Consider the following 22,786-nt stretch of genomic DNA (forward strand, 5'->3'; position numbering starts at 1 on the left):
AGTGCTCCCACTCCCCCATATATCTTTAACCGGAATGGAGTGTTCCCACTCCCCCATATACACCATCTTTAACCGGGATGGAGTGTTCCCACTCCCCCATATACACCATCTTTAACCGGGAGGGAGTGCTCCCACTCCCCCATATATCTTTAACCGGAATGGAGTGTTCCCACTCCCCCATATACACCATCTTTAACCGGGATGGAGTTTCATCAAAATCGGACAACAAATAACAAAGTTATTGAATTTTAAATTTTAGCAATATTTTGTGAAAATAGTTATATATATATGCACGTCATCATGAATATTCATTAGATGGGCTGATGATGTCAGCCCATCTAATGAATATTAGATTACATCCCCACTTTACTTTTTCTTATGTTATTACATGAAATCATAATTGTTTCATTTTTTTCATACATGTGTGAATAATATGTCCCCTTTATAATGAAATAAGTTGCAGCAATGAATATCTAATGCACTTAATCAGCTGTCAATCCATTTTTTCTTTTCAGTTCTTGGCCGAAAAATTTAAATAACCTAATTTCATTATGAAAAAATACAAAAGAACAAGTGGGGATATGTCATCATCAATTTGCTCATTGAATATTCATGAAGACATGCCAAGAACTGTTTCACCGTAAATAATGCAAATCTTTAAAATGTCATAACTTTGTTATTCCTTGTCCGATTTTGATCACATTTTCAGTGTTTTGCTTGTCTGATTTTTCTTTATCGGTTTAAATCAGATAATTTTCAGCCCGGAGCATCCCTTTAAATGTCTCGTTAAAACTCCACTTTACAGCGGTTCTTTGCATGCCAGGCGATCGCTCAAGAGAGTGGGTCCTGTGTTGATAAACAATGAAACTTGCCACCGCTCCAATAAACTCTGCTTCCTGATTGGCTATTAATGGTTATGCAAATAAGTTATATGGATCTATTATGTTCTGGTGTTCATTCATGCATTGACTTTTATTGTTAAAAGGCGCTGTTATATTCACTCGCATGCTGTATTCTCATAACGTCGTTCTATTTTGGACAGGTTTTTTATTGTAAACCAAGTAGATCCTATTAAAAACATAAGAAAAATATCAAGTTGTGAAAATAATTTGACCAGGAGTTGTTGTTTGGTAGCAAGCCAGTAGGACATACCAATGGATGTGGTAATAGTTGAAGATAATCAAGTACGGTTGACTGATATAACGATGGAAGAGGGTAATATTCCAAGGGAACCAGGCGATGAGTCTCATGAAGCACAATGTAGTGAAGAAATACAGCAGGTCAGTAAGAAATGCAATTGCTTTTAACTTAGTTAAGTTATCCAAATTTCAATGCCGATGAATAACAAAGCATCGGGACATTTTGCGGGGAATGAATTGTTATGGAAACTTCGCCTGTGTCAGTTTTTAAGACTTGTTCCATATAGATAACCGTGATTACTGAGTTTACATGTTTTAATGAATACAAAATAGTTTGCATTCATTTATGACGATTAACTGTTGATATCAAGATGCCAGTAAGTGTATGATTATTAAATTTTACGGATATTTGTATTTGTTCATATGTCCCAAGCTGTCTAGGTGCGCGATTTCGGATTCACTAAATATCAATATAGCTTTCGGGGACTTCGTGAGAATCTGTTTTTATTAAAGTTATCGGAACTGACTCTCATCAAGAAACAAATTTGGACAGGAATCCCCGCTAGAAAAAGGTACATGTAAAACATGAATTAACCGGTACTATTACATCCATCGTGACCAAGATGTTGGGCACACGGATGTCGGAAGATATAAAAACAAAATGCTTCTACTCTTTATTGCTTTCTCTCGATAGTAATTTACGTGTAGATTAGTCTCTGAAATCTCTTGTGCCATGGATTTATAGGTAGCTAATGATAATAACCCATAAGTACACTGGCTATGAATCTGTATTCAAAATATTATGTGAAAAACTACTCTATTATATTTCCAATTCAGAGTTCTGCTCAAAATGATTGTTTATGCACTTCCTAAAGTCTGTCTATGGAAAATTCCCACAGAGGTCCTTCAAAAGAATAGGAAAAAAAATCCATGCATAGCCAAGCGTATCTTCCTTTTGTCCGCTCCGAATATAATTGGGTACTCTAATATTGAGATTGCACAACAAATTTTACAGGTTAGGTTGGCCCAACCCCAGGGGTTCGAAAGCATAATTTAGAATGTTTGCTGATATTTCTTTATTCACCATTAAGCATTATGTGTATTTTACTGTCTGCCAGTTACAATATTTGCTTCCATAATCATTGTAAGCGGACCCAAATGGACGACATTTTTGCTTGAAACTTTTTGGTCTTGCTTAAAGTTGGTTTGTTATGTTGGCCCGAGGACATACGATAAATAAGTAAGAAAACAAGATAATTTTTGCTATTGAACAATAATTGACCAATCGTGTTGCCATGTCAATGAATAAAGTAAATTTAGTACCTCAAGGAATGATCGTATCGAGGGCCACACAACCTGGTGAAATAAAAATTCACTTGAAATATTTTTTTTTCGAAAGAAGATCTTATTTCTTTGTTTCAAATTTTCCGTGGGCTTCACAGCTCTTGTATCTTTTTTGTTTCCCTGTTCAGCTTATGTGGTGACTTACATTTCACTACTAAAATCATTAAAGGACAAGTCCAACTCAACAAAAAATTGATTTGAATAAAAAGAGAAAAATCCAACAAGCACAGCGGAAAAATTTCATCAAAATCGGATGTAAAATAAGAAAGATATGACATTTTAAAGTTTCGCTTAATTTCACAAAAACAATTATATGCACATCCTGGTTGGTATGCAAATGAGGAGACCGATGACGTCATCCACTCACTATTTCTTTCGTATTTTATTATATGAAATATGAAATATTTTAATTTTCCCCACATTGTCAAGTGAAACAGTGATTAATTCCTCCCTGAACATGTGGAATAAGCATTGTTTAATACTATATGGTTCAGTCGAGTCGGTCCCTATTGTCAAATCTGTAAAAAATGAAATATTGTATAATTCAAACAATAAACAAAAGAAATAGTGAGTGATGGACATCATCGTCTGACTCATCTGCATGTCACTGAGTTGTGCATATTACTGTTTTGTGAAAAATAAGCGAAACTTTAAAATTCCATAACTTTCTTATTTTACTTCCGATTTTGATGAAATTTTCAGAGTTATGCTACATGTAGTTTGATTTTTCTCTATTTATTCAAATCAACATATTGCTGGGGTGGACTTGACCTTTAATATTCATGAATAGTGGATTATACGAAGAACCTCTCTAGTTTTGTACTGTACGTGTATAGTAGAATTCCAAAAGGCACCGAGGAGTAGGCTAGGTTTTGAGTGCATGGCGGATATTAAGAAATAAATTAAATATTGTAATATTATTTGGGTTAATGCTGGAATAACAACATTTGAACCTTTTCATAAATTACAAATGAAATTTTAAGAATCTGTGCAAACTCCCCTTTTAGAGCTCCTTCACGACCCTTTTTCAAATCTCAATTACATGTACCCTTAAAAAACACGATATTTTTAAATTTCAGATAGCATCTGTGATGTTTTGTGCTATTCAAAACATAATTTCTCCTAATATATCCCGTATGTTTTTAATGAATAATTTCGTTCATTGTCACAATACTCGCTCTAGTGATAAATTTCATTATCCCAAGGTTAAAACACAAATTCTCCTAATAATTCATTAAGGCATTATGGCCCACGCATTTGTAAAAATCTCCCCGATGACATCAAGTACTAAAAACAATTACGTCATTTAAATCTGAGTTAAAGGGGGGTACTCCGGGCTGAAAATATTCATATCTAATTAAATAGAGTAAAATGCACAGAGCAAAATGCTTAAGATTTCATCAAAATCTGATAACAAGCAACGAAGTTGTTGAATTTTTAAAGTTTAGCAATATTTTTCAAAACAGTATAATATGCACTTCGTCATGAATATTCATTACGTGGGCTCATGATGTCATATCCAACTTTCCCTTTTCTTATTTTATTACATGAAATCATATTATTCCACATGTGTGAATGATATTTCTCCCTTATAATGAAATAAAATGCAGGAATGAATATCTAATGCACTAAAATCAGTTGTCAATCCGATTTTTCTAGGTCTTGGAGGAAAAAAGTTGAAATAAACTTAATTTCATGCAATAAAAAAGAACAAGACAGTGTGGATAGGACATAATCAATTTGCTCATTTAATATTCATGAAGACATGCCTAGAACTGTTTAACCGGAATAATGCAAAACTTTCTGATGCATTGTCCGATTTTGATCGAATTTTCAGTGTTATGTTTGTCTGATTTTTCTTTTTCTATTTTATAAATATATATATAATAGTCATTGTCATATAATTGTCATTGTCATTTTTCAAAACACACCTTCACCCGACAAAGGAAATTATAATTGGCATGGTGTCGAAAATATGTCTATCTGGCGGTCAATCGGAACGGGGTCGCCCTAGCCACGAACCCGTCTCTGTGGTCTAGTGGTTAAGGCACCGGCGTTCAAAGCTGGGGGCCCGGGTTCGATTCCCGGCAGGGACATTTTTTCGGCATCACCAATTTTTCCAAAGGGTAGATAGCTCTGGGGAACCTTGATTTAAGCTACGCCTACCATTGTTCTCTTCATCCATTTCTTTACAATATTTAAATAAAAGAGTTGCCAAAGCTGTTGTACATGTATAACTTTACACATTTGTATCCTTTCTCCCATATGTGTACTGTATCAAAGCTATAGCTTTGATCCAGCTGAAGCATGGCGGCTTGTCATTGTTCGAAACCCACCTTCACCCGACAAAGGAAATTATAATTGGTATAGTGTCGAAAATCTGTCTATCTGACGGTCAATCGGATCGGGGTCGCCCTAGCCACTAACCCGTCTCTGTGGTCTAGTGGTTAGGGCACCGGCGTTCAAAGCTGGGGGCCCGGTTTCGATTCCCGGCAGGGACATTTTTTCGGCATCACCAATTTTTCCAAAGGGTAGATAGCTCTGGGGAACCTTGATTTAAGCTACGCCTACCATTGTTCTCTTCATCCATTTCTTTACAATATTTAAATAAAAGAGTTGCCAAAGCTGTTGTACATGTATAACTTTACACATTTATATATATATATATATATATAGTCTTCTTTAACTGCAGTTTCGTATAGTCATTATATATATATACACTTATCCCCCCCCCCCCACCCTCCTTGTATGTTTGCCGGTGTTTGTTGATGCTGTATGTGCATTTTTTTCATTCAATGTTACTATCATATATTTAATTTAATGTACTTGGAACTACTACTCACAAGTTTTTATAAACCTTTCTGTAGTTTCCAATTTTCTCTAATATGATTTTTCATTCCCGTACGTATTGTATCATTTTTTTTTATGCTGAGAAAATAAATAAATTGGACTGAACTAAACTGATATATTTTTCTCATTGAAATCACATAATAACATACCTCACTCGGTTCCCATTTACATTCATTCATTCTCTCTCTCTCTCTTCTTTTGTATTATATGAAATATTCCATACGAGTAATGCAAAAGAAATAGTGTGTTGGTACGGGGTAACGTCATCAATTCGCTTATTTGCATAATGATATGACGTACAGGATGTGCACTCAAAATGTGACTAATTTTCTTATTTTACATCTGATAAAGAAATATCAGCGCTATAATGCTTGTTTGATTTTCTCATAATTAAAAAACCAAACTCCTTTTTGTTGGAAGAACACGTTAACACCGGCTTCTCCGGGCTCTCTCATTTCCTAAATCACCCCGAATGCATTGACAACTGTGACTGTTCTGGAGACTGTTTTTCGTAAAACATTAACATGTACAATGTTTACGTATTAACTTCTATGGAACGCAGGATCAAAGCATAATTAGAACTATGCCAATCTTATTCAACTTAATGGTCCATATTCAGAATTAATGCAGGGTTAATTTTAAATCTGGCCTGAAGTTGTGGGTTAACTTTATCGTAACAAGGATGCTAAATAAAATTATACAGATACAATTTTCAGTTGGCTTGTCGCTAAAAATATTCATAACTGTCCAGGTCTGGGAATGATAACTACACGCAAAGATAGTTTTCTTCAACATTGAAGAATGATGAAAAAATGCAGTAAAAATAAGAAACCCGTCATACAAACACAATTGTATTTTCGTCTCCCCGCAATTTTAACAGTTATACAGTAGCTCATTACGGTAAATTGGACTTCATTATGTGGGCCGATGAATCTATTAAAAAAAAAAATTATTTATCATTGGCACAGATACAGCGAGCATCATGAATATGACCGCAAAAGGGAATCGGTATTCCGAAGAATATATTTTTGCGTCAGCCCTTTTCAACTAAATGCAAGCCGAGAACAATTTCAATTTCCTTCAGAGTATATAGGCCTACATGTACATGTATACTTTTGTAGCGCTTATTTCCAGCACATTCCATTCTGAAAGATTATGAGCGAAATAAGCGCAAACATCATGGTTAATAAAAGAAGTTACATAACATTGACAATGAATGACCATTATCCCCTTCCCGCGTTCATTATCATATATATTACTACTCTTTGTGAGAGAATTAGATGCGGTTAACAGTTAGCTTTTAACTTGAACTTATGCAACCCTTAATCCTCGACGGTATGTCACATAATGAATGGACGGGCTCATGTATGCGGGGAAGCGTGATGAAAATGGCGCCATGCCTTTAGTTTCAGAAAACCTTTGGAAATATACCCCAATATACCTGGCCGAAACTTAATCTGAGAAATTTCTCATGGCCGATAATGGTTGTGTAATGACATTTTATCAGTATTCCCTTTGAATAGGCTTGTCATGTGAGAACTTTGTGAAGTATAAATATGATGAGCACTCTTTTATGAACGCCGAATAAAAATCGTTCATTGTTACCGTTTCTGGTATCAACACCTCCTGTGGGGGTACATTGTGGAGCGCCAGTAGGCCTATAGCTAAGAGATAGAACGTTATTTCTATAGACGTGAGTTCTACATGTATACTTGTATGTAAGAACTCTTCTCATTGTCAACATTACATGTACACTTATTACATACATACACCCATACATACATACATACATAACAGGTACTTATATAGCGCTTTACCAAAAATGTGATCAAAGCGCTTTACAATAAATAACTAATAATAATAATAATAATAATAGTAATGAAATTACATTAAACAGCACTTAAAATTAATACCTTGGTCACATTTGTTCTACGGCGGCCGTACGGCGAGTCGAAAACAGTCGTTTTATTCATTTTTATTCAAACCACCTATATATAGCAGGTACAAAAACATGTTAAAACGGCCGTTTTCGACTCGCCGTACGGCCGCCGTAGAACAAATGTGACCAAGGCATTAGGGGACTGGTGCCTGATGTTAATGCCCTCGGTTCACCGGCAGTTTAAGGAACTTGCCCAGAAGGCAATCCGGCAGGTTCATAACTCACAAGGGCTCTAAAAATACCAGGCCTAAGCTAAACCTATGACGAAAAACCAACTTATGAAAGAGAACTAAACATGAATATTTAAACCAATAGTTACACAAAAAAAATCACATAAGGGGAAAAAAATCAATTAAAATAATAGATTTACCAAAAACGCTTAAAATATTAACATTCATATAGGCCTAAATCTATCATTATAATTGAATTTTGAGGTGAGAAAGATTTAATCAAGATAATAAATGACATAATTTTCTAATTTCCTTCAACTGTCAGCTAGCAGAGAATAATTCATAAAGCAGTCATCATGGTGGTCGTCGATTCTCGCGTCGTATGACATCAATCAGGCATAGTGTAATGGTCCAGGGAACCATAGGGGGTGCTGAGGGTTTCAGTTCAGGAGAATATCGTCAGAAAAAAAATGAAAAGCAAAATCCTCATAATAAAGATTTAAAGACCTTAATCTTTTAAAATGGCTGTTAAACACATTCCCCTTTCAAAATTGCAGAATATGTTATGACGTAATTCATTCATAGTGCGCAAATTAGTTACTTTACGCTTTATCCCTTGTTATCTATTGTTTTCATTGTTACTGAAACAGAGTTAGTTTTGTGGAGTTTTAGTTGTATTTTCATTATAAACTTCTTTGTAATATGTTTTTCGTAATCTGCTACGTAATATTCATATTATGACATCTTGAGCATGCATGAAAGAATATTTGATAAATGAATAAATGAATAATACGAATGTTGGAATTAGTGACCTGATAGGTCTAAAGATCATGGTTAGCGCATGAGACAGTCTATTTGACGAGTTTACCGACATGCAATACATCCATTCCATTGTGACTCGCATGACATTTACACAAAAATGTCAACTTCTTAGGGTTAATTACTTGAAAACCGTATATTGCAGACTTATTTTTCCTATTTATTTTAATTGAAGTATTGATAATAAGCATTGTCCAACAAACTGAATTTACAGTCATTTTTGTAGGAGATATTTCAGTTTGTTTGTTGTGACTCGCGTGACGTGACACTATTGAAGATTCCTGACCTTACTTTATTTGTCTGCAATTTCCTTAGAAGATACTCAACAGATTTTGATAAGATTTTCTGGAGAGTATTTTCAAACATCTGGAAATACATGTATAATGTTAAAAATCTACTATAACGCCTGACTTTTTCTTTAGTGTCGATTGTCATTTAAAAATATGACTCGCGTGACAATATCATTTTGGACTATATACGTTTAACAAATTATCATGATTTTATACAGTAAAATGGGCCAAACTTCATTCAAACAGAACATTTATGGTCATTTGCATCCAATTTATTGTTTAAAACAAAGGAATTTTAAAGTTGAGGTCTGATATGTCTACTTACATGAAAGTTTACATGGGGGACTCCCATATGGGCATTTTCACCACAGATGGACACAGAGGCAAAAAAATCAAGTTGATATTCATGTCAAATGCTTTATGTTTTTTAATAAAACAAGACCTGAAGTTTCCGAGACAAAAAAAATTCCGACTCTGGCAGCCATTTTTTATTTCAAAATGGCTGCCAAAGTATGGATACAAATTAGTGTTGAAAATAGTATATTGATACATATTTTGTTTTGACAGATTTTTAAAGAACAGGTTTGATCATGATGTTTTTGCCTGTGATTTAGCTTGCTATTATAACACTTTTTAAAATCTTACAGAAAGGAACACCATTAATTCATTCATCTGATAAAAAAACATTGATGAAGTATGTGATATGGTATGTAATGTCAGTTACCGAAAACATGAACTTTTTTTTTCTAATTTCCTGGAAAAGAGGATATATTAAATGAAACTTGGTAGATTTCCTCTCTAGGTAACACCCCTCCCTTCTACACCAAAATTAAAGATTACCAATTAACAATGAAGCCATAGGGTACCATTAAATATATGTAATGTCAGTTACCAAGTAGAAAATGTAATGTCAGTTACCGAGATGTAATGTCAGTTACCATGATAAAACGTTGGTTACCAATATTGAAATGCAAATATGTGGTCAATTTTATGGTGAAGAAATATTGTATACTTGTTATTTAAGTCTTTCACTTTAAAGGTCACACCAGAAGGAGCTTGCTATTGACTTTTAAAAGGTATAGTTCACAAGGAATACTATATGAAATTATGAAGGAAGTTGCATTCCCATCAGGCAAAAAAAAATTACTATGAAATTGTTTTGTACATGCACTTACCAAGTACCTAATTGTATCAGACAACTTTTTGTTTGGTTTTCGGGGGGGGGGGGGGGGGTAGGGGGTACTTTTCCCAACCTATTGCCTAAATCTGCAACATTTTTTAAGCTTAACATTGTGATGAAGGGGATTTCCAGGGTCCCTTTTTTTAGTTTCTAGGATTCTTTTGAGCATTGCCTCGCTAAAAGTAAATTCCTGGTTTTTATACCTGTTAGTAGTGTGGATGTGTGATACAATTTTGTTTTTGGTTTACAAGTAGATGAAAAGTGAAATTTGACAGTTCTGATCAATGTTGCATGGATCTACTAAAACGGTTTTTTTCTTCTAATTTACAAATAGTTCAGTTTCAGTTTAGAAGCTGGAGTTTATTTTTTGTGGACAGCTTAAAAAAGAAATTAGCAAAGAAAATGATTAAACAAATTATGAAGAGAATTGAAATCAGACAGATATGAACAAGCATCGCTTGCACTGACCAGAATAGAAATCAATAAAACTACATGGCTGCATGAGATTCAGGGGAGGGGTACATGTAGCCTAGGGGAGGAGACTCTTATTCATTTTGCCTTTTTTGAGGGGAGGGGGAGGTTGAAGAAGGAAAAGGTTTAAAAAGTCAATATAAAACTGATGAATATATTATGGGTGTATAGTCAGAAAAATCCATGTGTACAGTCAATGCAATATTAAATTATTATAAAATAAAGGAAAACATGTAGCTGCTATGACCCCCCCCCCGAGTAAGTAAAACATACATTTCTTATCTTTTGATAATTAAAAATGTGAAGTATTATGAAACTTTTATGATTTTAAAAAGCCTTACATATAAGTACCAAGAAAATTATGCCTTTGAAAATCATAAAGCACTGGTAAATGTTAATGTGTATTGTCAGTTACCGACAAGTAATGATAAAAATGTTCAAATCAAAGAAAGGAATTAAGAAAAAGAAAAAGTTTTTTCATTGAAATGTTCCTAGAAACTCTGGTATACTTCCACATCAAGCTCACTTTCATGTGAAGCTCTGCACAGAAGATACAATGCAATGATTCCACACATTTGACTTCCATGTGTTATCTCTATGGCAAATTAAGTGTAATGTCAGTTACCGTAATGTCAGTTACCAGCATGGTTGTGGAAAAATTTTCATAGCCCCCAAAAAACAAAAACGAATTGTTTAATATTTTGACACATCTTAACCTAGTAACAGAGGTATATTTACATATTCAAATTATTACTCTATCTACTCAGGGACATGAGATATTTCAATTTTAATGAACACCCTGAAATTGCATGTCCTTTTGCGTAATGTCAGTTACCGACACATTTTTGCTTGCTGATGCGTAAAAAAATGTGGTTACATAGGAAAACTTAGTATCAGGTTATACAGCAAGGTTCACTTTATTAACTCTATCAAAAGCAAACTCCCATCATTTGTTGTTTTAGAGATACACACAATGAAAGGTGTGAAAACATTGTGCCGTGTAATGTCAGTTACCGTGAAAATGCCCATATGTGTTATTATTAACATTTAACAACGTTTTTCGAAATAAAAGTAATCATTCAAGCTTAAAGAAATGACATCTGCCAAAATCCCATTTACTATCCCTTTTCCCCCAAACATTGCTCATTTTGTGATAAAATGTGACTCGCGTGACATAGCCTACCCTAAAAAAACTTAATGTGACTCGCGTGACAGCACTTTAGGGTGTTTTTTTTTCATAATGAAGGGGTGTTCAGTTGGCAATCTTCTTTGCTGGTTTGATTTAGGACTATATGCTCCTTACTTTTTATCAACTACAAATTACACTACCCGATACTTTTTAAATAAACTAAACTACGGATGTATTTTTGTGACTCGCGTGACACATTTTCGAGGGTATTTTTAACTTGAAATATTGTCAAGCTCGATATAAAGAAGTGCGAAAACAAAGTGATAAGAACTTAAAATGGCTATAGGATATGACAGAATACAAAAAATGATGTATTTACAGACAACAGAACACATTTTTATAAGTGTCATTAAAAAGTTACAAAAAGACATACTTTTTCATGCGAATTTGACATCTCTTTAGGATAGTGTATCTCGGTCATTTGTAGGTGAAAGGCAGTGAAAAATCAGATTTACACCTCTTGTCTTGGACATGTTCCTAGCCAAAGATAGATATTCTTTATTGATTGGTTTATCTTGAAATTTGAAGCCTAGGGTGTTACATGGAATGGCTGAATATCATTCACGTACTTCGTGGTTATTTCTTGTCTTATCTTTAAACTTAAATCAAAATTTCATTTCATTTCATTTATTTTGATATTTTTCATTATTCTGATTCACATAAAAAGTAGCAACAATAATGCAAAACTATTAAATTATAAACAACTTAGAAGTATACAATAACATAGTATAATGAAACAATCAGTCGAGTTATAAGGTAAAGGCTTAACTAAAGTCAAAGAAAATGGGTCCTACATGAAAGCAAGCTTGTAAAAAACTGCAGGCCCCGGTGAGATAAGTTGTAATTCATTGTGGAAGACGGATAGATGATTTTTGACCTTCAATATACATATTTGAATTTTCAATTAAATACAGAACAAATGAAATAAGAATGTTTAAAATATAAAATTGAAGTAGTCAAGGCATTACAAATTAACATACGTTGAATAGATACATGTATATCTTTCCATGACACTGCAAGTACGTACATATACACCCATATAGGCCCTACATGTATGTACATAAATTAGTAAAATCATATCTGATATATTACTGTAACGATATGCATATTGCTCAGCTGGTATAATAGATTCAATGAATTTACAATCGAGGATATTTAGCCATCATCATAACATTCTGTACACCCACAACAAAGCCTATAGAAACAAACTAGCCAATCAGGCAAGGTTTCAATGTAAGTTACTATTGATTGCAATGACCATGAATGGGGGTGTTTATGCAATTGGCCCAATATGGACTAACAGTGCTATTTCGTTCGAAGAATAAAGTAAGTAATACCTTGGTCACATTTGCTCTACGGCGGCCGTACGGCGAGTCGAAAACAGCCGTTTTAACATTTGTTGTACCAGCTACATATAGGTGGTTTGAATGAAAATGATTAAAACGGCTGCTTTCGACTCGCCGTACGGCCGCCGTAGGTCATATGTGACCAATGTATTAATAATGCTCCTAAATAGAAAAGATTTTCGTATTATCATTATTTTCAGTGTAAACCAAAGACGTTATCGGATTCACAACCACCGCCAGAATCAGATACACCATCAGTTGTATTCACACACATCAATGATGATGGCAGGGCCAAGTTGGATTCACTTAATACAAGTCGAGCTTCGTGGTCATCGACGTCGAGTAATGAACCTGTTTGTAGGATATGCCATGATACAGAAGACGAGAGAGGTACGTATAACGATGATATTAATGATATCACGGTGATGACTACATCAACGTGATATTGATAATGGTAAAGATGATAACTGATATCATGATAATGATAATAACGATAATGATAATATCGATCGTGATGATTTATTTTCTCTTTAATTCCTTCATGTGGGTCAGTTATTCTATTTTTTCATATAATATTTACGATCGTTATGTACAAAAATATACGTAAAATAACAAGATATGACACAGGACTAAAAAGATCAAAAGTTCATTTGACACCCTTTTTTATATCATGTCTTCTCACTACACTGTTATAAATCACAAATTGGAAGTATTTTAAAATAAGATTAACAACATTAATGTTTGTTTATCGTTGTTTTCTATTCAGTGCCCTATTGTGATAGGTTTGTCGTTCAAAATAATTTGTACATTAAACATAGCATCTATTAAACAGATATCTCAAATGCATATTTTAATTTAGGTATTGTACCATGGCAGTGGATAAAAAGTCAAATTGTTCCTCTCCCAAAGTCACAACCCCCTACTATTACTCAACTACGCCCAATTGCTCTAACAAGCCGTCTCTCTAAAATAGCAGAATCCTTTATTGTTAAATGGCTTTTGGAAGATGTTTCTCAATGTATTTATTTAAACCAATATGGCAACATTCCTGGATTATCAACATCGCATTATTTCATCAACTTATTACACAGTATTTTAGAAAATTGTAAGAAACCCAAATCTATGTCAACTATTATTTGTACTGATTTTTCCAAAGCGTTTGACAAGTTTGACCATAATATTTTGGTTAGAAAATTAATTAATTTTAGAGTTAGACCGTTTATTATTGATTGGATCATTAGTTTTTTAGAACAAAGATCTCAGTGCGTAAAATATCAGAATAACTTTTCAGAATATGTAACCATCCACGCCGGAGTGCCCCAAGGCACGAAATTAGGACCCATTTTATTTTTTATTATATGTTTAATGATGCTTGTCAAGAACAATTGTTGCCTTATTTCAAATACGTTGATGATCTCACTTTACTTGAAAACAGAAACTTACACAAACTATCAATATTACGAAATGTATTAGATGATTTATTAGAATGGACAGACAGTAATCATATGACACTAAATCCTAGTAAGTGCATGGCAAAGCCAATGAACATAACTTGTATGAAAAATGCACCCTTTTGTGAGTCTTTGCACATCGGCGAATCAGAACTGCCTTATGTTGATACCTTAAAGATTTTAGGAGTTTATATCCAACATAATTTAAAATGGGACTTCCATATAAATGAAATGTTAAAAAAGTGCAATAAAAAGCTCTATATGTTTAGATTAGTGAAAAAATATAAATTACAAATTTCTGACTTAATACAAATATATATCGGATACATCCGCCCTGTTTTAGAATATTGTGTGCCTGTGTTTAATGGAAGTTTAACTTTAGATCATGTACAGAAACTAGAAAGAATCCAGAAAAGAGTTTGTAAAATTATCTTAGGTAAAAGTTATTCAACTTATGAAGATGCTTTAAAACGATGCAAACTGGATACACTAAAAGATAGACGTGAACAATTATGCTCTGATTTTGCAGTATCTGTAAGCAAAAATCTACATTGTAAAAACTGGTTACCGGAAAGGAACGTTGTTGGCATGACTTTACGCAATAAACAAAAGTATATATATGCAATACAAATGCAGGACCTCCCGTTTTAAACATAGTGCAATACCGTATTTTATTGATCCTCTACTCGTAAAGTGTATATTTTCATTGTAATTTCATTGTATACTGGAATTTTTTTTATGTACCATTAGTTTTATCATTATTACATAATTGTTTTATGATACATGTGCAATTGTTATACCTTTGTAAATACATATATTTCAGCTTTTTAGCTGCAGTATGTGTATGACTGTTTTTACTGGAAATAGATAAACCATGAAATGATAATAATGAAATAAATGAGAAGTAATTTCCCATTCAAAAGTGTTACCACCTGACAGTAGAAAAAAAAGATACTTGCAAATATAACATAGATATCTAAATCTATCTGTTTGATACACCATTCACATAAATCTATTATATTTATTATAAATTATCTTTATTTGTTTGTGTACTACCAGTCACAACAACTCTAAAATTCGTTATTGTACATGACCCAGAAAAATAATAATAGCACGGAGAGCAAAAAGAATATAATGTACATTATCATATATCTCTAAACGAAATACTGACAGTATAGTCGTGTAAACATGGTAAAAGGAGTATTCAATATTTCTATCAAAATATCTTTCCAAAAATTTTATTAGTGTTTCGATATACCACTTTGTTAGTGGTAGTGATTATACTGCGTTCTAATTATGTCGAGATGATTTAGGGGTTATTATTTAAATATGTTTGTTCATTTTTGTTTTCTCTAGGAAAGACAAAGCTTATCTCCCCGTGCGGTTGTTCTGGTTCAGCACAGTTCATACATAAAAAGTGTCTTCAGAAATGGACCAGTATGAAAGGGGCAACTACATGTGAAATCTGCAATCAGAGATACAAACCAAAATATATCCGACTTAAGCAGAGATTAATGGTAAGGAGGTTAATAATGACCGTCTTCATATTAAATACGTTGGGTCTATAAAAACAACAATCCAACTCCTTTTTATCTGGAATGAAAATGTGTCGGAGCGTGCGGTCACCAATTTTTGCTGCTGCGTTTTTTATCTTTTAAACTTGCTTTTAAATCTTATTTATTGGAATTTTCAATCAATTTTGGAAGGATTATACCATCAAAGATCGATAGGGAGCAATTTTGGTCAACTTTAGCGAAAATTTTACAATTGAAAACTGAAAATTGACTGAGATTGTTCGCTCCGCTGAAAGCCAGACAGCGATACGTAATGGACATACATCATGCGCCGTAGATAGCCGTGCAGTACAACCTTCGTCGCCCTCCTTCATGTATACTCCGCCGCACCCAGGCTTCGTCGCATCGCAGTTTTAGCTATTTATTTGTTTTTAATTAAAATTCGCCGGACTTCCGTGCTTTTAATCTGTTTAATCTGTTTTGGAGTCATCTATCTTTTTAACGTCGGAACCTTGGGTTTTTAGCCTGTTTTAATAAAAGTGTAAATCGCATCACGTCACGTGTTTAGCTTTCCCGCCATACTTGCCGCCATGTTGTTTTTTTGTGAATCAACGAGGGACTTCTCGACGTAGTGGGAACGAAAAAGCGAGATTGGGTTCCCTTATGACTTGTTTATCAACATATGCAATGATCTACATGTATTTGTCTGCACTGCTGAAACTGGATGGCCAAGTGAACCTGCAGAATCAGAAGAGTAATCAAGTCAGATACGGTAGGATCTTGCCATTTTTCGATCATGTTTTTGAGTCTGATTGCGTGAACTTGTTCCTTCATCTTTGTGACTTGAATTCGAATTCAAATTGTGTGACAGTGAGCTTACGTGACATGTATTTGATATCATCAAATTGTGCAAAGAAACCTCAGCTTGGAAGAGGTCTTAATTTGAGATCAACACCCTTCCTAGGAGTACCGAGAGTCAAACTTCCCCTGTTTATATTAGTAAACTTGTTAGCTAATGATATCAATCTAAATCCTGGCCCGGAATATGGGAAACATAACAGAGGTCGTAAACCTAAATACCCTTGTGGATTGTGTGGGTATGCTGCGAAGAGTGACTGTATCCAATGTACGGGATGTGACGGGTGGTTCCATAACATGTGTTCAGGTGCTTCAGATGAGACTTTTTTACATCATGTTGAACACCCTAGCATGGCCTGGATATGCCCTGTCTGCGATGACCTGAACATTATTAGATCTACATGTAGATCTGAGCATGACAGTGATCCTGATTCTGTTAATGTTACTGATCCTTGCGTAGAAAATTGTTATAACCCATTACAATACCTGGATGAGAATGATATGGATTTAGATGTAGGAAATAATTCATATCCCGACTTCGACGCGGACGCTAATCTAAAACCCATCCACTCTTCTAGTCCGAGTCAGGGCTACCGTAAATTAAAGGACAAGTCAAAGCCTAGTAATCTCGAAAACCGTAGACAAGTTCCAGCACTGAAGATTGTTAATTCATCGGATGGCTGGAAAGTAGTACAGCGACGAGTTTCTCCGATTAAACTTTCTAATTCCTCGGGCAAATGGATCGTGAACAAGAAAGAAATTCAGCAGCGAGTTTCTCCAATTAAGATTTCTAAATCCTCTGGCAAATGGATCGTTAACAATAATAGAGAAACTGCTGTACCGTTAAACTGTGTTGTTAAGGAATATCAAAACAAGACCAAGTCTGTCTCGTCTATGCGTTCTTTGAACATTGCCGTTATGAATTGTCGTAGCGTTAGGGGAAAGGCTGTGGTACTATCAGCATTTATTGATTCCGAGAAGCCAGATATTATACTTGGTACAGAGTCTTGGCTTGAACAGGGCATTAACTCAGCAGAAATCTTCCCAAGTAACTTTAATATATTCAGGAAAGATAGGAACTCCAATGGAGGCGGAGTCTTTGTAGCCATCAACAAAAAGGTCCAATGTTTTGAAAGGAAAGATCTTGTAGATGAGGAAAATGAAGTTGTCTGGTGTGAAGCCTTCCTCTCTGGCCAGACTATCCTGATTGGTGCATTTTATAGACCACCGGGAGAAAATATAAACCATATTAATAAGTTGGGAGAAAGTTTATTTAAGATCAACAGTTGTACCAGGTCTCCTCATGTTATTCTTGGTGGTGATTTTAACGTCCCAGGATTGACTTGGACTGCTGATGATGATGTAACCTCACCTAAAGGGAACCTCCAAAAGTCCTTGTTAAACTTAATCGATGACAATCATCTGACCCAGATGGTGACTTTTCCCACAAGGCACCACCAGAATGGAACCGAGAACACACTGGATCTTTTGTTAACAACACATCCTTCCCTGATGACAGAAGTCAAGCCAGTCGCGGGTCTTAGTGATCATTGCACCGTTAAAGCAAAGTTAAGCACCATCACTAATCTTCCCAAGAAACCGCCACGAAAGATCTCTCTGTGGAAGAGTGTAGTTCCTGATGACTTTAAAACCAAAACCCAGGAACTGCGTACAGATTATTTTAAAAGACACCCCGAGCTGAAATCTGTTGAGGAAAATTGGTCATGGTTTAGGGACACACTGAAGTCAATAGTATCTGACACAGTGCCTACTAAGACAGTTAAGGATAACATTCGCAAACCTTGGTTCACACGAAAATTCAAGCGCCTATGTAGCAAGAAGGAAAAGGCTTACATTAAAGCGATCTAAGTCACATCAAGACTGGATTAACTTCATACAGATTCGCAAATTAGCTAATAAATCCATTCGGTCTGCACATAGGCAGTATGTTAAGGACCTAACTGATAACGCCAGTGTTAAGAATTTCTGGAGATATGTACGTTCAACAAGGAAAGACAACGTGGGTATCCAGCCCTTGAAAGTCAACGATCAACTTTTCACTAAGGATCAAGACAAAGCTTGTGCCCTGTCAAGACAGTTTGAAAGTGTCTTTAATCGTCAGAGTCAAAGCCCAAACTTAATAATGCCTGGAAATCCTTTTCCTGAGATGCCGCCTATCGTCATTGACACTGAAGGAGTAAGAAAACTACTGCGGAATATTGATACCTCGAAAGCTATTGGACCAGACCAGATCCCAAATCAAGCTCTGAAGTTGGCAGCAGTTGCTCCCGTATTACAACACTTGTTCCAGCAGTCTCTCGACTCGGGCGACCTCCCAGTGGATTGGAGAAAAGCGAATATCACACCTATCCATAAAAAGGGGTCGACCACGGACCCAGCAAATTATCGCCCTGTCTCGTTGACAAGTGTTTGTTGTAAGTTACTGGAACATATCATTGATTCAAACCTAATGGCTCACTTAACAAAATGGGACATACTGTCTGAAAATCAGCACGCTTTTAGGAAGGCAAGATCCTGTGAGACTCAACTTATCTTAACAACCCATGATTTTACCATGAACATTGATATTGGACTTACAACTGATGTAGCTATTTTGGACTTTTCGAAAGCTTTTGATGTCATGCCACATCATAGCCTCCTTACCAAATTGGACTTCTATGGGATTCGCTCTAAAACCAAGAAATGGATATCATCCTTCCTCACAAAGAGATATCAGAGGGTTATAGTAAATGGTGAATGCTCGAACTGGTTCCCTGTACTCAGTGGAACTCCGCAAGGCACAGTACTCGGGCCCCATCTATTTCTTCTCCATATAAATGATATTGGGAATGGGGTGAAGAGTACCACCAGACTCTTCGCGGACGATTGCTTAATCTACAATACCATTAGATCATCTACAGATGTGGATCAGTTACAAACAGACCTCAACACTCTGTTCGACTGGGCTAAGACCTGGGGAATGGCGTTTAACCCTAGTAAATGCACAACGATGCGGATCACAAGAGCCAGAAATCCGGCCAAAGCATCCTACCGGATGATGGGAATTGACCTCGAAGAGACTTCCCACAGCAGATATTTGGGTATCATCCTGCAGAAGGAAATGAGATGGAATAAACAGGTTGAGAATTCAAGAAAAAAGGCGATGAAATCCTCATCTAAGACGAAGGAGAAGCTGTACACTATGCTGGTTAATCCTCATCTAAGTAACTATGCGTCTTCAGCTTGGGATCCCTACACAACTACAAACATAAAAGATCTCGAAAGGGTCCAGAATGCAGCAGCTATGTTCACCACCAACACTTATGGGCAAGACTCAAGTGTTACTGCTCTGAAGGACTCCTTGGATTGGACCCCCCCTCCAAGAGGAAAGACAGTGTTCCCGAATCACCAGTTTATTCAAGATGATCCATGGTTTAATGGACGTCAACTACAAGGAATACATCTCTCTGAAGGAAAATCGAGCAAGACGGGGTCATGATCAAACATGTCAGAACAGATACACATGCAAATTCATTTTTTCCGAGGACTGTCAAAGACTGGAACCATCTCCCCTCCTCAGTTATATCCCAACCACCCTTAGGAACCTTTAAGTCAGCACTCCAAAAAACCTTAAAACCGGAACCTTAAGTTGGTGACCGTACACGACACACCTCCAGTTTAAACACCTTTATGGCGTCTTTTGGAGGATTCCTACCAAGTACCAAGTATCTGATAGAAATATCATATAATTGAAGATAAATTTTCTTGCATTAAGATACTGTGTATCGGGGTTCTTAATGTTTAGGTTTGTAATAGAATGTTGATAAAATATTCACATGATTATTGCTTAATCCTAAATTTACTCGTCGTTACATTAACGTTTCATTCTATCAAACTAATAATTATACTGTAAATTGTATGATTGATGCACATTCCTTTAAGTATTCTTCTTACTTTCCAACCCCCGACCATTTGGAATTTACAGAACTGGTTATGGGTAACGTTGCTATTAATCTGAAGGACATATCGCCATATTTGAGAGCGTGTGTGGACCATTAAAATAATTGCAATTATCTAGTTGACTAATCGAGCAATAATTCCATTATTTTTGTGACGCATTTATAGACCAATTAAGTGATTAGCTGATCCCATCCGCAGAACCCCACAGCACGAAGCTTAGCGATTGATGATATGGAATTTTTATTGATTAATTTCAGTGGTAATCATGATGTGATAGAAATTAAGTCAATAAGCTTTGTGTAACTTGGTTTTATAGGTGCGATCAACTGTCGAATAATAATCCCTGAAGATTGGCATGGATGATAAAATGATGACAATATCCATTCAGGAAATTGTGCCAGATAAACATGCCCTTAAAGTAATTTCGTATTTTAAGAAAGAATCGGAAATATATTTCAGATTATAGAATGATATACAGTTGAAAACTGATATTTTGAAGTAAGCATTGTAAAACCAAAGAAGGTTCACATAGCGATTTTTTAAATATTTTTTTCTCCCAATACAAGCATTGATAATTTTTAGCGATTTCCATGCAATTCAACAAAGTAGCCTTAAAAATGTAATTATTGTTATATTAATTTATATTAATATTTCCACTTTGTGTGTTCTATGCAGACTCGTCAGGTAATGTGTATGGGCAGTGCTGCTTCTCTCCCTCTTCTTGTTGTCATCATTGTTGGTTTCTTCTTACTCGGTGAACAACTCAATCTCGGTAGTTACGATGACAACGATGAAAGTTCGCCTAGCGACAAAACTGACGAGAGCGAGGAAACGAATGCAAGCAAGTTAATGGTTTCTGTATGTATGATAGCCACAGCAACCTTTGGAATCTTTCTCTTGTGTTGTTTTTCCATCTGGGCTGCCAGGGTACAACCTCATCAGTTAGAATTCAGAGGTGGAAGTTTCTTTGGTCAGAACGATCAGGACGTTGAAAACGGGACTGGTCACCATCACAATTCAAGGCGAAGGATCCCAGCACCACTCTATTTCTTCTAATCTGACATTGACTTTAAAACATTATTGCTGCACATTCAATACTTTGAAAAATTATACATGATGCTCGCGCTACTACTACACCTTTTAACACACGTCCTTCCATATTTATTCACTAATAACATTGTTTTCTGTATGGGAGCAAAAAATTTAAATTCATTTATGTAATTTTTGTGATAGATGCACATTTTTCAAATGAATGATTATAACCATGATAATGATAAATTGTACATTTTACATAGTGCAAATTCATTGTTTAACAGAAAGTTGGAAGCTTGTTCGTAGTTATATCATTGTAAATCATGTTTTAAGCTTTCTATAAAGAAAGGAGACACCATTACCAGGTATCTTTGTTACAAGCTACTGTTATCTAGATTGATATATTTATGTGATGGGGGACATAGTATTAGACTCTTATCAATGGGATATGCTCACTGGAGACTAAAAACACTGAATGAGATTTACCAACCTCGTGAAAATTGTGTTTTAACTCAACATTATAGATACATATGTAAAAATGCTTGAATAACAACTTGTGGGGTTTTTTAAGTTACATTACATACTAATTTAAATGTTAGTATATGAAGCGGCCGGAGTATCAAAATAGTTCAAATAAAAAATTATAAATCATTACTTCATGCATGATTTACATCAAGTGCTCTATACACATGATACATTGAATGGAAACTAAGCGTATAGTTCTAATGAGTTACGAAAGCTAAAAGAATAACCGTTTTGATTATTTCATTTTCGTTTCGCATTTTTTAAAATTTAAATGTTCGCTCCATCCGGCGTATCTGGCCCCCTCAAAATCAATATTTCAACATTTCACCTAACGATTGTTTTCAACTGAATGTATACAGTATGATAGAAGTACATTTTTTTAAAGGATGTGTAATTGTGCCCAGCATAGTACATTATATTTAATATTAAATAAACATAAAACTACACAGGCTTCATTGTGTTAGTTTGTTTTTGTTTTCGCTGGGATGGGGGGGGGGGGGGCTTCAAATTCCCTTTTCTGCATTTTAATGTTTCTATACTGTAAAAAATATTGGGTAAAATTTTACCCAGCACGAGGGTTATAATGTGTCCAACCAATTTGGGGCAGTATTTTACCCAATGCGGGAAGCATATTGTCCAGTAAGGTTAAAACAAATAAGCAGCAATTACTTTAGAATGGGCAATGTCCAAAAAGAAATGCCCAATGTTG

The 22,786-nt window shown here is 35.1% G+C and overlaps 1 protein-coding gene across 1 annotated transcript; it reads left to right on the plus strand.

The window, feature by feature from the left end:
* The first annotated feature begins 1,205 nt into the window (after nucleotides 1-1,205).
* Nucleotides 1,206-22,523, plus strand: LOC129258053 (E3 ubiquitin-protein ligase MARCHF4-like). The gene is made up of 4 exons (XM_064096082.1): nucleotides 1,206-1,280; nucleotides 12,938-13,127; nucleotides 15,545-15,705; nucleotides 21,196-22,523. The coding sequence occupies exons 1-4, from the start codon at nucleotides 1,206-1,208 to the stop codon at nucleotides 21,574-21,576; spliced, it is 807 nt and encodes a 268-aa protein (XP_063952152.1). The 3' UTR covers nucleotides 21,577-22,523.
* The last annotated feature ends 263 nt before the right edge of the window (nucleotides 22,524-22,786 follow it).

The sequence above is a fragment of the Lytechinus pictus genome, chromosome 3 (assembly GCF_037042905.1).
Source record: "Lytechinus pictus isolate F3 Inbred chromosome 3, Lp3.0, whole genome shotgun sequence".
Lineage (NCBI taxonomy): Eukaryota > Metazoa > Echinodermata > Echinoidea > Temnopleuroida > Toxopneustidae > Lytechinus > Lytechinus pictus.

What these genes read in the sequence shown, in the direction of transcription:
- LOC129258053 (XM_064096082.1), top strand. Translation starts at nt 1,206, where the DNA reads ATGGAAGAGGGTAATATTCCAAGGGAACCAGGCGATGAGTCTCATGAA. An exon ending in GTAGTGAAGAAATACAGCAG is followed by an intron (nt 1,281 to 12,937) that starts GTCAGTAAGAAA and finishes CATTATTTTCAG; the next exon opens with TGTAAACCAAAGACGTTATC. An exon ending in GACTTAAGCAGAGATTAATG is followed by an intron (nt 15,706 to 21,195) that starts GTAAGGAGGTTA and finishes TGTTCTATGCAG; the next exon opens with ACTCGTCAGGTAATGTGTAT.